The following is a 14201-nucleotide window of genomic DNA, read 5'->3' on the forward strand; positions in this document are numbered from 1 at the left end:
TGCAGGTTGTTCACTGGCCAGAAAGGAAGGTTTTGGGTTCTACTGTCTTTGCTATACAAAGAAAAAAAAGTGCAGAATACCCCAGTCCACAGATCTTACCCTACTGGGAGCTAAGAGTGCCCACTGCTCTTGAAGGAAAATGCTAAATGTCAAGATGAGAGCAGTGCAGCCTCCGCCCCGCTCTGGCCTAGCTCCCCCCCTTTTAGGACAGCAGCAGGGAGCAGTCCAGGCGATGGTAATTGCAATTCTGCTTCATGCCCTCAATGTCCCACAGCCCAATATGATTATGTTGATGGTGAGAGGAGGAGAAGCCACTGGCCCTTCCTCCGGCCTCTCGAGGGCCGCCGTTGGCTGCCAGGAGAGGGCTAAGTCATCCATTACCTCTCCCGGCTTGGAACGCAGGATGAGCTCAGCTGTCAAGCGGAATAAATCACTTTCTACAGGCGGCCTGATCCCTCCTCTCTAGGGCTGGTGCCTGGAGATGCTCTGAGAGCTGAGGGAAGGAAAACCTGCAGATGAAGAGCCCGGGCACAGCCAGCGAGGCATGTCTGTGCTTTACCCTGCTTTTCTCAGGACTGATACAAGAGCCATGGGTTTCTTTTGGTGACCCTCTGTTCTGTTGGCATTCTTATCAAGATAGTTTGTTCTGCATTGGCTGACTGCCAGAACATCCTTGATGCTCAAGCTACCAGCTACAGTCCAAGAGAGGAGCATGAGGGCTCAAAAAATCAAAACATACCCCTGCCCTCTGCCTACCCTGTCCGCTGTTGGACACAACCATTCACACTAGCTCTCTGTGCCAAGTGCCACTTCTTCCGTTCCTCTGCACTTGGTGCCATCTCTGACTTCCAGATGACCCCCATTCCCTGTCACTAAAAGAACCACATGGTTCCAACCCAGGCATGGCCACTGAGATTTTCTTATGGAGCCAATGAAGCCAGTTAGTCTCATATATAAATGCAGGTAGCCTGCTGCCTTTCTGTCACCCAGGGAAGGCTGGTACACCAGGATGAGAATGGCACCAGTGCAGAGCTACAATGACTAGATGCAGAGCCTGGGGTGTGTGTGACTGCTCACAGGAAGGACACGTCGCTCAGGAGTATGGCAGTCCTCTGCCTTAAGCTGCTATTTATCTCATACATATGGGGGGTCCCATAACCTTTCAATCAGGGCCCCTCTCTTAAGCTATTTTACAAGTTTCTGTCCTTTGTGACCCCAAATATTAATTTATAAGATCCCGGTTTTAGTATGAAATTCTATCCCAAGGTATTTCCCAGAGGTCCTTTCCTGGTAGGGGTCCTAGCATGGAGACCTTACATTGCATATTTTGCATTTTATAATGATAGGACTTAATTGTTTGTTTTTTAAAGTGGGTGTCCAGATTTGACTGATCCCTAAAGTTAGGTTTTCAGATGAAGTAATGAAATAAAAAGTATGGAAAGCAGTTCATATGGCTACTCGAGTCACGTGAGCTGAGAATTAAAGTGTCCAGGGTCAGATCAGCACACAGTCCTGTTGAGGAGTGTCTCAGTTGGGTGCTGGCACTCACAGCCAAGCCCATCTGACTCATTCCCTGAAGCTTGCTGCTGGGGCAGGGTATGTGTATGTGTGTGTGTGGGGGGGGGGGCGGGAGGCAGGGGTGACAGAGGCTTCTCCTAACTGGACAGTGGTTCCAGGAGACATCACCTTTACAACAGATGTATTTCACTGGTCAAAAGCATTTTTCTTTCTCCCCCCATGAAAGTTTATTCTAGCCAGGACTACTACACAGGGTGCAGACCAGGTCCTTCTGGTGCTTCACTGCCCTCTTCTGCAGTTTGGAAATCATGCCCCAGACATCATGACCAGCCAGTCAGCATCTTAAAGTACCCAAGGACCAAGGAGGCTTCACGGCAACGCTGAATTCACCCTTCATAGATTGCATACCCCTGGGCCAATATTATTCGGAAAGAAAATAGCCTCAATTCTACTTCCTAGGAGGGCACACTTGCTATGGCTTTTTCTGCACACTGGTGGACAGGATCAGTTAATGTACTTCCATGGAATAAGCAGAAAATCCAGCCCTTGACACAAAGCGTCGGCTGCTTGATAGCACCTACCTCTACTTACAGACAATTCAGTCCCTTTGCCTCTGTGCTATGATATGTTGATAAAGCTATGAAGGCAATCGGCCTTACCTGGCTGCTCTATCCATTAAGACAAGAATGCTTGATGGATCTGCAGCTGAAATCTAAAAAAGAAAAATAAATATCTTTTTTTTTTCTTTCATGCTGGGATCCTGCTAAGAGCATCCTTTCAGAGGTGACTCTCATCCATATTCTTTTTGCTGGGTAGCTAACCTCTGCGCCTCCTTCCCAAATCCATTAACCCTTTTGTCCTCAGGAGCTATGAGATGCCTCCAGGGACCTGACCGGAGCCTTCCTTTTGTGAGACCTTGGGTAGGAGGGGCTGATACCCTGACAGCACATCTCTCTGCACCATAGTTACAGTGGGAGGGAAGGGGGTGTACTGGGCCACACAAAGTCTGCCTCAGAAACCTCCATTTTCCTTCTTTTTTTTTTTTTTTTTTTTTGAAAAACATATCACAGGACAGTGTTTGGGCCAGAATTCCAAGGCTTATAAATAAAAATAGTCATAATATTGTAGCCAGATGGTTAAGAACTTTGTTCTACCCTATGTTTATCATTAAGACATAAAGACACTCCAACCGTGTCTGTTTTATGGTTATGGAGAGCCACAGGTATCCCCTGTGTATTCTTCTGGACAGGTTCTGAGCTGCTGTGACAGGGGCAGGAGGGGGAAATGGCATTTTAGTGGAATCAAAGTTAAAAGCCTATGTTTGACGAAAGATCCACTGAAAACTAAACTTTGTTAAAGAGACCCACTCCTTCTTCACACACCTATGTAGTACATGTGTGGGTATGTTCTTGCACGTGGATGTCTTCCATGCCCTGTCCCTAAGTCCTGAGCACTAGGATTATAGGCAGGCCATCATGCTTGCTCAGCAGCTATGTGGGTGCTGGGATCTGAACTCAGGTCCTCATAGCAAACACTTTACCCAATGAGCCAGCTGTTGGCCCTGAACAGCCAGTCTTTAGAGAGCTCTTTTTTAGTGGTGGTATTGTTTTTGGTTTTTTGAGACAGGGTTTCTCCATGTAGTCTCAGCTGCCCTGGAACTCACTCTGTAGACCGGGCTGGCCTTGAACTCAGAGATCTGCCTGCCTCTGACTCCCAAGTACTGGGATTAATAATAAGCTTATTTTTGAAAGCAGAGAGTCTGAATCTGAATTTTTCTCATCCTATAGATATTCAAAAATATCAACTTCGATCCTTCTTAGAATGGGGAGCAAAATACCCATGGAAGGAGTTACAGAGACAAAGTGTGGAGCAGAGACTGAAGGATAGGCCATCCAGAGACTGCACCATCTGGGAATCCATCCCATATACAAGCATTTAACCCAGACACTATTGTGGATGCCAACAAGTGCTTCCTGGCAAAAGCCTGTTACAGGTGTCTCCGAAAAGGATCCACCAGTGCCTAACAAATACAGAGGTGAATGATCACAACCAACCATTGGACTGAGCACAGGGTTCCCAATGAAGGATCTGGAGAAAGGACACAAGGAGCTGAAGGGTTTTGCAGCCCCATAGGAGTAACAACAATATGAACTAACCAGTACCCCCCAGAGCTCCCTGGGATTAAATCACCAACCAAAGAAAACACATGGTGGGACTCGTGACTCCAGTTGCAATGGGAGAAGAGGTCCTTGGTCCTGCAAAGGCTCTGTGTCACAGTATAGGGGAATGTCAGGGCCAGGAAACAGGAGTGGGTGGGTTGTTGAGTGTGTGTGTGTGTGGGGGGGGGGGAGATAGGGGGTTTTTGGAGGGGAAACCAGGAAAGGGGACAGCATTTGAAATGTAAATAAAGTAAATATCATATATATGTGTGTATATATATGTATATATATACACACATATATACATATACATATATAGAGAGAGAAATATAAAATCCACAATTAAATTTCTCAAGAAAATATTCTAAGAAACAAGCTTATCTAGATACCAAATATCTCCTGTAACAAATATTCAGAATCACTAATCTCCACTAATAGCAGGTTAGAAATTTATTCTCACTTTTGACAGACTCCAGAGTCATCTCTGACTCAGACCAAAACAGCAGAATTATTTGCAGGAAGGAAAGATGTGTGCAGACAATTAAGCAAGACATTTTCTGCCAACTCTTAACAGTCACTAACTGTACGGAAGAGCCTCACTTGAAGAGCTGAGCACTGCATACCTACATAAACAAACATGGTAAGGATAGATTATAAACACCATGGGAAGGGGCATCTGCTTCTGTATCTAAACATAAGAGTCTAGTTTTAAGTGAAAAATTACCATCTATGTGCTATTGAATAAGAAACATGTGCTAAAGTGTAGAAAAAATAAGCCCCTTGTGTTTGTGATCCAGGGAGCTGGAGGGATACTGTGTTTGGTGGTGACTCTCTAGATTTCCCTCTTAACAGACATGTGCTCTTAAACAAGTCAATTGCACATCTCTGAGCCTAGGTGGTGTCACCTATGAAACCAGATTAAATCATCCTTGGTTTTCCGTAAAGGAAGGTCCAATAGGAAGCTAACAACTAGATTCCAGTCTGAGCTTTGGCATGTAAGGGGGGAGGGGGCCGTGCATCACAGTAGAGCTTCTGTGGCCAGAAATGATTTTTTAAAAAGGCTACAAGGGGCTTCATTGGGGTGCCCTGCCCCCATGGAGAAAGATCAACCTGCTCCAGGGACTGCACTTTAGTCTCCACTGCTTTTGTTACCATTTCTGAGAGCCCTCTGATTCCTGGATGGAAAATGTGACCTGAGGTTCATGATTAAGTGCCTGCTTAAGAGGGGCTATAAATACAGCCTCGCTTGATAAAGGAGACAGGGGGGCCTCTTGCCAGGGAAGAGCTCTTAGAGGACAAGGGCACAAGGAAGGAGAGTAGATTCTGGACCTAGCTTAAGGTAGGCTGGGTCTTTTTAGCAGTGAGCCTTAGTCACTTGGTAATTCCTGGAAATGGAGAATAATAAAGAAACAGAGAACAGAACAGTATAGGGAGAGAAGAGTGTCAGACAGAGACTGTGCTCCTGCATCATGTCTACCATATTCTACAGCCTTATCTCTCTGGACTGTACTTTCCACAGAAGCATAAGAAGGCCACATTCTAGCCCCTCCTCATAGTTCTTGGGTAGAACAGGCTGTAAGCATGAAGTAACCCTGCCTTATTACCCAAACCACACGGTCTCCTGGAGTGGGCCAGAGAGAAGCCCGCTGCAGGTGGAGGAGCCACCAGGCAGAGCATGGAGCGGTACCTGGTATGGCTGTTGGAGGACAGGCTCTCCCAGGGCTGCACGCTGCAGCCAGCCACGGCGAAGGCTCCCCCGCAGCTGCCATCCAGCTTCATGAGCAGGGCTTTGGCGGCATTCTCAGCAGTCTTCCGGCAGTCATGAGCCCGCTTGAGCATCTGAGTGATATTTTCATCCCCTGACTGGTCTCCTACACCACAGAGAAGCCAATGGGTTAATTGGTGCAGGCGGAGTTAGGAAAGCCCAGGCTATGATTCTATAAGTGACTCTCAGCTATGGAGGGCACAGTGAACAGTGGGGCTGAGGAAGGAGGCTTGTGCTCTGGGCCGGTGGGGTAGCTGAGAAGGGATAGGAAGGCATCCCTTGGCATAGGCTCCATAGCTTCACGGATAGCACTATCTCCACAATCAGCTTCCAGTTCTAACATGCTAACATTTACATTTCCCTGTTGCTGGCACCTCTTCCCACTCAGGTTCATGTCTCTTACACATGGGCACTTTATGAATGAGGACAGGGAGAAACTGGGGTAAAATGTCACAGTACCACACATCAAGAACACTGTCAGAGCTTCCTGTGGTGCAACAGGGACACAACAAGTAATTACAGCTCAAACTGGAGCTTTTTTTTCCTCGCACCAATATTATTACAGGTACATATACATGAGTATGTATGTGTGTAAATATAGTGGTGGTATGTGCCTTTAATTCAAGAACTAGTAAGGCACAGGCAGAGACAAACAGATCTTTTTGTGAGTTCAAGGTTAGACAGGTCTATATAGCATGTTCCATGCCAGCCAGGACTACATAGTGCAATCCCATCTCAAAAATTAATTAATTAGTTAATTAGCTAGAAGATGATACAAAACTCTGACATTAACCTCTGGTTCCCATCTGCACACACACACACACACACACACACACACACACACACACACACACACAAGTACATACAGCCATTCATAGGAACATGTGCATATACTACACACAAACACAAAAAGGTTCAAGAGCAGATCCCTTGCCTGCTTTGTAAAAAGGCACTGGGTTTAACTCTTAGAACTTAAAAGAAGAAGAAGAAAAAAAAAGATAGGTAGATTGAAAAGAAAAAGAGCCAGGTGGTTGTGGTGCACACCTCTGATCCCAGCACTTGTTGGGCATTGCTAAGCAGAGGCAGGCAGAATTCTGTGAGTTTGAGGCCAGATTGGTCTACAGAGCAAGTCCCAGGACTGCCATGGATACACACAGAAAAATCCTGTCTTAGAAAAACAAAAAATAACAAGTTTTAAAAAAGAAAGAAAGATAAGAAAAATAACAAAATAAAACAAACACAGTGAGTGGTTCTTCGGGTTGGGAGAGCAGAGTGAGGAGGACTGAAGGAGAAGGCAGAGCTAAAGGGTCTTCCCTAGATGGTAACCATCAATCAATCACAAGGCTGCTACTCCCAACGCTACAGATGTGGGTCCACATCACTGTCCACTTGCCACACCTAAGGAATTTCTAACAGGGAGTGAACTCTAATAGAGAGCTGGAACTTTGTAAGGCAACAAAATCTGTTACTTCTGTTATTGATAATAGGGAAAGCTGTGCACGTGCAAGGGACACCTGTCATGTACTTCCTCTCCACTTTGCCTTGACAGAAAACTACTTGTGGTGGTTTGAATAAGAATGGCCCTCATAGGCGTGGGTATTTGAATGCTTAATCACCAGGGAGTGTTTCTATTGAAAAGGATTAGAAGGATGAGGAGGTATGGTTTGTGGTTTTGTAATAGGTATGGCCTTGTTGGAAGGAGTATGTTACTGAGGGAGGGCTTTAATGTTTCAAAAATCCAAGCCAGGACCAGCCTCCTGTCCTCTCTGTCTACCCCCCTACTCCCTGCATGCCTCTCTCTTTCTGCCTGTGGATTCAGATATATCTCTCAGCTTCTTCTCCAGTACCATGTGTGCCACCATGCTCTTCACCGTGATGTTAATGGACTAAACCACAAACTCTAAGCAAGCGCCCAATGAAATGGTTTCTTTCATAACAGTTGCCTTGGTCACAGTGTCTCTTCACAGCAATAGAACAGTGACAAAGACAGTACTCTAAAGAGCACAGTCTTCATAACAATTCAAGAACTGTCTTGGTCAAACAAACCACCGGCTTGCCACCCACACAACACTGATGTGTATTTTCCCCATGAAACTTGGGATAGTGAGCATTAAAAACATAAATGTGGTTGGGTGAAGTGGCAGAGGTTAGGCCATACTCAGCTTCTCCACCCTCCTTGCCCATTGCTGAGACCCAAAGACACCCCTCTGGTGTCCCAAAGTATATATAGTTTGAAAACCACTGGGCTAAACCTTCTTCTCAAATGAACATAATGAGTGCTGTGAATTCAATAACAAACAAAGGCAATGACAGTAATTAACCCTGTGAGTAAATGTCACAAACTAGCTCTTGCTTAGACAGCGCCTCGGGCAGAGTGACAGATCAACTGTCCCTGTCAGTGGGTATTAAAATCAGGGCAAGGCTTAGCACTATGAAGACTAGGAGAACACTCTTTAGTATGGTGTGTTCCCTATACTGAAAGCACACCCCTCAGACTGACTTCTAGCCATTCCCTCCTTGTTTCTTCTTTCCACTAGGACTTTCACACACACCTCACCAGTTGACTATTCTCTATAGTCTATTCTAAAGTACGCATGGTATCACATTATTAACGCATGCAGAAGTTACCTGGGAGGGGGGGGGATATGGAACACTTCATTATTATTGCAAACATTTCAAATTCTGGGTTGTTTAAAGCCATTTCAGCCCCTACCAAGTAATTGTTTGCTCTGCGTAGGCACCAGCCTAATAAAGATGCCTTTCGCTCGTGGAACAGGTTAAGACATCTTGTGATACAAAGTAGGGCATGATTGATTTTTTTTCTCCTTTAATTGATGGTTTTCTTATTAAAAAAAAAAAAAAAAGCTGACAGCAGGCCAAGATCATTTTAGAATCTGTTTCATATGAGGAGTAAAGTTTTATGGTTCAGTTAAAAGACCCTAAAAAATGAGGTTTCTAATGGAAGTGTTGGCAGAGTTTCTGCTTCTGGGCTGTGCTGTGATCTGAATATTATTAACCAAAGTGAGTCTGGGTGGGTGGGGACAGGACCAGAGGGTGGAGTCGGGGAATGAAGAGTGGCCACCCATACCAAAGATAACTGCTCCCTTGTTAGAGAACCTAGGTATAAAATAGGAAAGTAATGCTGCTTATTTCCCTGCCTTCGGGTCTGTCTCCAGTTCCTCAGAGTATCAAAACCGAGGCAGGAAAACCCTAAGGATCCTTACAAAGGCAGCAACGAGGGAGTTGGCAGGGGTAGAGGATTCACTTAGAAAGTGCCTGGGGTGGACTCTGTGGTACTGTGTCCTGGAGAGAAAAGGCCAATTGGAAGCACATAGGCTTCGAAGAACTATCCATTTATTATCTGCTGCCCCCGGGCTTACAGCTCTGAGCAATTTCTTGACAGCCTAGTGTTCATACAGGAGGACACCTGGCCCATACTGGCTACTGTGGAAGGTTTGGGAAGCACTTGGTCATTTGACTTTTACGGAATTGGTGTTATTTCTCCCAAAAGGCTGCAGTGCTTGTCCAAAAGCATGGGTGAGCCAGTGTCTGGGGGACGCTAAGGGTATGGCAAGCTTGCTGCCATGTTTTCCTTCTCCAGCACTGTACTGTGGTCCCCTCACACCAGTGCAGGCCCTTGAGCCACTGTCACTGGCTGAGTTTTATCAATGTGGTGAAGGAGCCTACCTGCTCTTTTTGCTTACACAGAGGCAGAAGTGGGGGAACACTGTAGGGCAGCAGTTTTCAACCCGTGTGTCGAGAGACACTTTTGGAGGCGGCATGTCAGATATTTACATTATGATTCATAACAGTAGCAAAATTACAGTTCTGAAGTAGCACTGAAAATAATTTTATCTTGGTGGTTATCCCAACAGGAGGAATTGTATGAAAGGATCACAGCATTAGGAAGGCTGAGAACCACTGGTGAAGAGTCTGAGGTACAAATGAGGCTGGTAGGGTACTTGACCACTGAGGTTGAGTAAAGATGGCAGGCTGATGCAAAGGCTATCAGACATACCTATGCTACCAGAGCCGTCCAGGTATAAAACTACAGCTCTATTCATGAGATCTATGGAGGTGGAGAACTAGGTTTCAAAGCTCTTCACTGAACCTAGGAAACAAGTATAACTACAGAGACAAGAAGACCAACTAGCCTGGTCCATGGCCACAGCAGCAGCAAAGGGACCATCACTAGGCAGCTACACAATGCCTTGGTCCCTTTAACAGCCCCGTGAGCCCCACTCCCTCAGCTCCTCCTGTCATCCCAGGAGAACTCATTTCTAAGAGTGCTTGTTTGTTTTAACTTGTCTGTGATCTGGTTTCCACTCCAGTTCTTGCTGCATGCAATGTAAACAATTTACACACTCAGTCATGGGTGAGAACGGAAAACACAGTTGACAAGCAGACTTCGTGTTTCTGGGAGATGACTCAATGCCAGCAGCAGTGGGGACAACATGGGGAGTAGCACCAAGGGAACTAAGGGGACACTTACCAGGGGAGGAGCCCACACCAGCTGCCCGGAATTGCCCCAGGATGAGGCTCTGCTCGCTCTCAGCCAGGGCCAACAGGAGTTCGTAGGCTTCTATGCACTGCTCACTGCAAGAGAAGCACAACCTGGCATCAACGCTGGCCATGAATGGCAATGATCCTCATCATTAGTGTCACTCCAGCCCAGGGCCTGCCTCACCCTCCCCACCCACACAGTAAAGAACACTCCATGCAGAAGTAAGTGCTCCTGAGACAAACCAGTGCCTTGCTGGTGTGTTTACCTCTTTTTCAAAAACAAACAATGTTCTAGAAAAATACACAAGAAGCAGCAACAGAGGGAGAGGCAAATTGGTTGTCCTTCTGATGACAAGTCAGGAGAGACATGCGACACACCTATGGTATTCAGTCCATAGTAGCCCCTACTGAGCCTGCATCCTGGTATGCATACTCCTCCACTGTCCCCTTGACTCTGTCAGGGTTGGTCTTTCTAACTAATGGAAATCATGATGTGCCACACCCAACAGTAGACCCTTAAAACATCATGACTTCCATCTTGACTATTCTCCACCTCCTGTTCTCTCTCTCAGGATATGGGGGCTTAGGGGAGGGGGTCATCTTGAGCAGCCCTATGAAGAGACCCTATGTGGAGAGGAACGAAGACTTGTAGCCTATAGCTAGTGAGGAACTGAGGTTGCTGGAGAGACACAGTCTGCTAGGAAGGAGGTCCTAGTGGTTTCAGCGACTTTCAGAAACAGCCCTAGCTGACACTGACCTTCAGAACTGCCTAGGAGCCCAGAGACTTCACCCAGCCAGTCAAGTCACCACAGATGTCTGACCCTGGCACGCAGCACTCAACAGCTATCAAAATTCCCCTTAAGGAAACAATCATTTTGACCTATATGTGTACTGTACAGTAGACAATAGCTATACGTGGCTATTTCAAGTTAATTCCAATGGAAACCTCATGCCCTCCTGTGCAGTGGCCATAATACCCATGTGCAGTTATTGCATGGCTGCCGGTCACCACAGGGCTGAGCGCAGAGAGAGAACAGCTCCATCCCCATAGAAAGTGCAAATAGGGATTCCTGCAAAAACCTCATGAAATGCCGGTTAGGTTTCTTGTAAGAGTCTGAGCTAGGATGTCTGAGAGAAGGAAAAGTTACTCTTCCCTATGCCCATCATCCGCTGAGCATGCAAGCTGGGTCCAAGAACAGTCTCTATGCTAAGCATGACTGAGTGCATGTCTGTCTCCCACATGGACGGGGATAAGGCAGGATAACTACATGCCTGAGGCTAGCTTGGACTATATAGTGAGATGAGATTCATTCTGTGTGTGTGTGTGTGTATCTCTGTCTCTGTCTGTCTCTGTCTGTCTCTGTCTCTCTCTGTGTCTCTCTGTGTCGCTCTCTCTCTCTCTCTCTCTCTCTCACACACACACACACACACACACACACTCCACTTCTGATACACACAGACCCATGTCCAGACAGGAGGCGAGACACACGCCTGACACCCATGTGCTTAGTGTGCTCAGGACAAGAGGACCGCGGCAGCAGCAAGATTTCTTTTATGAGCAAATGCTTGATGAGGTTCTCCAAGCTGAACAAGGGGAATGCTGCTTTAATCGACATTTACAGAGACAAAAACAGAGAAGCCATCTGGTTTAAATTGGTTCCATGCTCATCACCCCTCCCTAAGCCAAGAGTTAAGAAAAGGGTCACATTAAGCTAGTGAGCTTGTGGTGCAGGCAGCTCCCTGCAAAGGCAGGCAGGCAGGTGGGAGGTGCTTCATCCTTCGGGATGTGCTCGTGGGCAGCACCCCGAGACCAAAGGTGGATAGTGGTCCGTGAGAGCCACTAACACACCTCAGAAGATAGTGACACTTTTTCGGCTTTAAAAAAAATGGGTTTTAAAATAATGAATGGGGCTAGGGTAATAGCTCAGTGAATATAGGCATTTGCCACCAAGCCTGACATTGTTTGATCTGGGGATCTACACAGTGGAACTCACTTCTGCATATTGTCTTCTGACCTCCACACATCCATGCTATGGTGTAAAACCCAAATAAATGTAATTTTTTAAAAAATAAAAAAAACAGCTGGGCATGGTGGCACACGCCTTTAATCCCAGCACTTGGGAGGCAGAAGCAGGCAGATTTCTGAGTTCGAGGCCAGCCTGGTCTACAAAGTGAGTTCCAGGACAGCCAGGGCTACACAGAGAAACCCTGTCTCAAAAAACCAAAATAATAAAATAAAATAAAATAAAATAAATTTTAAAAAATAAAAAAAAATAAGCAAGCAAAAAGTGAGAAAGAAAAGTGTTATTACCTATTCACAAATGGATTAACTATAACTTCTTAACTGGCTTCCTTCCTTCTTTCTTTTTTCCTTCTTTCTCCCTTTCTTTCTTTCTTTCTTTCTTTCTTTCTTTCTTTCTTTCTTTCTTTCTTTCCCTCCCCCCTTTTCTTTTTTCTTTTCTCCTTCTCCTTCTCCTCCTTCATTTTTAATATAGGGTTTCTCTTTGTAGCCCTCTCTGTCCAGGAACTCATGTGGTAGACCAGGCTGGCTTCAAACTCACAGAGATCCGCCTGTCTTGAAGTGCTGGGATTAAAGGCATAAGCCCTATCACCAGGCCTGTAATCAACTGGCATCTTTTTAATGGAAACCAACTGAAGAGCTCTGATGATACTCATGTCTTCTGCTTTGGGAAAGTTATCCCAAGGAAAGCATTTAAAGAATGACAATATTATCTGCATCAGGCTTTTTACTGTTGAACTATTTTAATACCCAGTGTCTTCAAAGGTCTTTTAGAAAAATGAGCAATGTTAAAGGCATAAAATATGCAGCTTTGGATTCAGCCATCCAAGATAAGTGCAGACTATTATGTACAATTAAAAACCTGTGCCAGGCATGTGTGAGACCTGCACAGGTTCAAGTCAGACAGGCTCTCAGCACTGATAGCAGAAGCAGACATGGGCTCCCACTCCTAACCATAACTATATGCAACGGATACCTGCTCACAAAAGGGAAAATCAGTTTTCTCCCGTGGGATGTCACTGGGTATATAAAACACTCCAGGGCAGGCCCAATGCCAGGAGTAGTTGCCCAACACAAAATGAATTCCATGCCTTTTTTTGTATGTGGACTTTGGATTTTATTTTGTTTTGTTTATGCATTTTTTTGTCTTATTGGTCTTTTGCTCATTTGTTTTAGCTTTCCTTTTTGTGGGTTTTTTTCTTTTGTCTTTGTTTTTAAGATTGGGGGTAGGGTGGGGAGAGAGAACAAAAAGGTGTGTGGTTAAGAAGAGGGGGAGGATCTGAGAGAAGTCTGGAGGGGGGGGAAAACACTCTCAGAACATACTGTATGAAAAATGTTTGTAAAATTTAAAAAGTTAAGACAATAAAAAAGCCAGTAAATGGTGGCACATGACTTTAGTCCTAGCACATGAGAGGCAGAGGCAAGCAGATCTCTGTGAGTTTAAGGCCAGCCTGGTCTCCAGAGCAAGCTCCAAGACAGTCAGTGCTGTTATACAGAGATCCTGTCTCAAACAAAACAAAACAAACAAAATGAAGAACGATGCCAAGCTTGGAGCTCAGCTCAGTGGGAGAGCACTTGCTAGCTTGTGTAAATCCCCGGATTCACTCTGTAAGACTGAAAGCAAACAAGCAAAGAAATTCTATAACAAACTGAATAAATACATATAAATAACGAATAGAAGAGACAAATGGAAATAGAACACAGAGCTGAATGTTTTAACAGGGATTGTTTTTCACACTTATTTATTACATGTGGTGGGGGGGGGGGCATTGCAGTGCATGCATGGTGGCCAGAGGAAAATTTGCAAGAGTGGTTCTCACTTTGCCTTTTACCATGTGGGTTGCAAGGCTGAAACTCAGGTCACTGGATTTGGTGGTTAGGTGCCATCTCCCTGACCCTCCACGCTGATGTTTTGGGTGGCATCACTCAGATGAGTTAGTTAATCTTTAGTCTGAATTGGGATATTGGGGACATATCAAGTACTACTACCATCTCGATTATCTTACTCTCCTAATTGCTGAAGGACACTGATTGGTTTTCAATATGAACCACACTAATATTTGCAGGTCCAAGCCACTCGATATGTCTTTCCTTTTATGTTAAGGACTGCCACAGATGCACATGCAATGATGCTGTTGCAAGGACACTGAGAATGGGCCAGTGAGATGGCTCCGAGGGTGACAACACACAGTAGGCCAAGCCTGACAACCTGGGTTCAAAATCTGAAACCCACATG

The 14201-nt window shown here is 45.5% G+C and overlaps 1 protein-coding gene across 5 annotated transcripts in view; it reads right to left on the reverse strand.

Annotated features, from left to right (window-relative positions):
- The window catches only part of Mcc (MCC regulator of WNT signaling pathway), a 233011-nt gene that overhangs the window by 27320 nt on the left and 191490 nt on the right, over nt 1-14201 (reverse strand). For all 5 annotated transcript variants that reach the window (XM_021150247.2, XM_029472144.1, XM_021150249.2 and 2 more), the window contains 2 exons: nt 9935-10038; nt 5365-5548 (listed from right to left, as the gene is read on the reverse strand). In XM_021150247.2, coding sequence (XP_021005906.1) covers nt 5365-5548; nt 9935-10038 — 288 coding nt within the window. The remainder of the gene's footprint in view (nt 1-5364; nt 5549-9934; nt 10039-14201) is intronic.

This window comes from Mus caroli, chromosome 18 (assembly GCF_900094665.2).
Source record: "Mus caroli chromosome 18, CAROLI_EIJ_v1.1, whole genome shotgun sequence".
Classification (NCBI taxonomy): domain Eukaryota; kingdom Metazoa; phylum Chordata; class Mammalia; order Rodentia; family Muridae; genus Mus; species Mus caroli.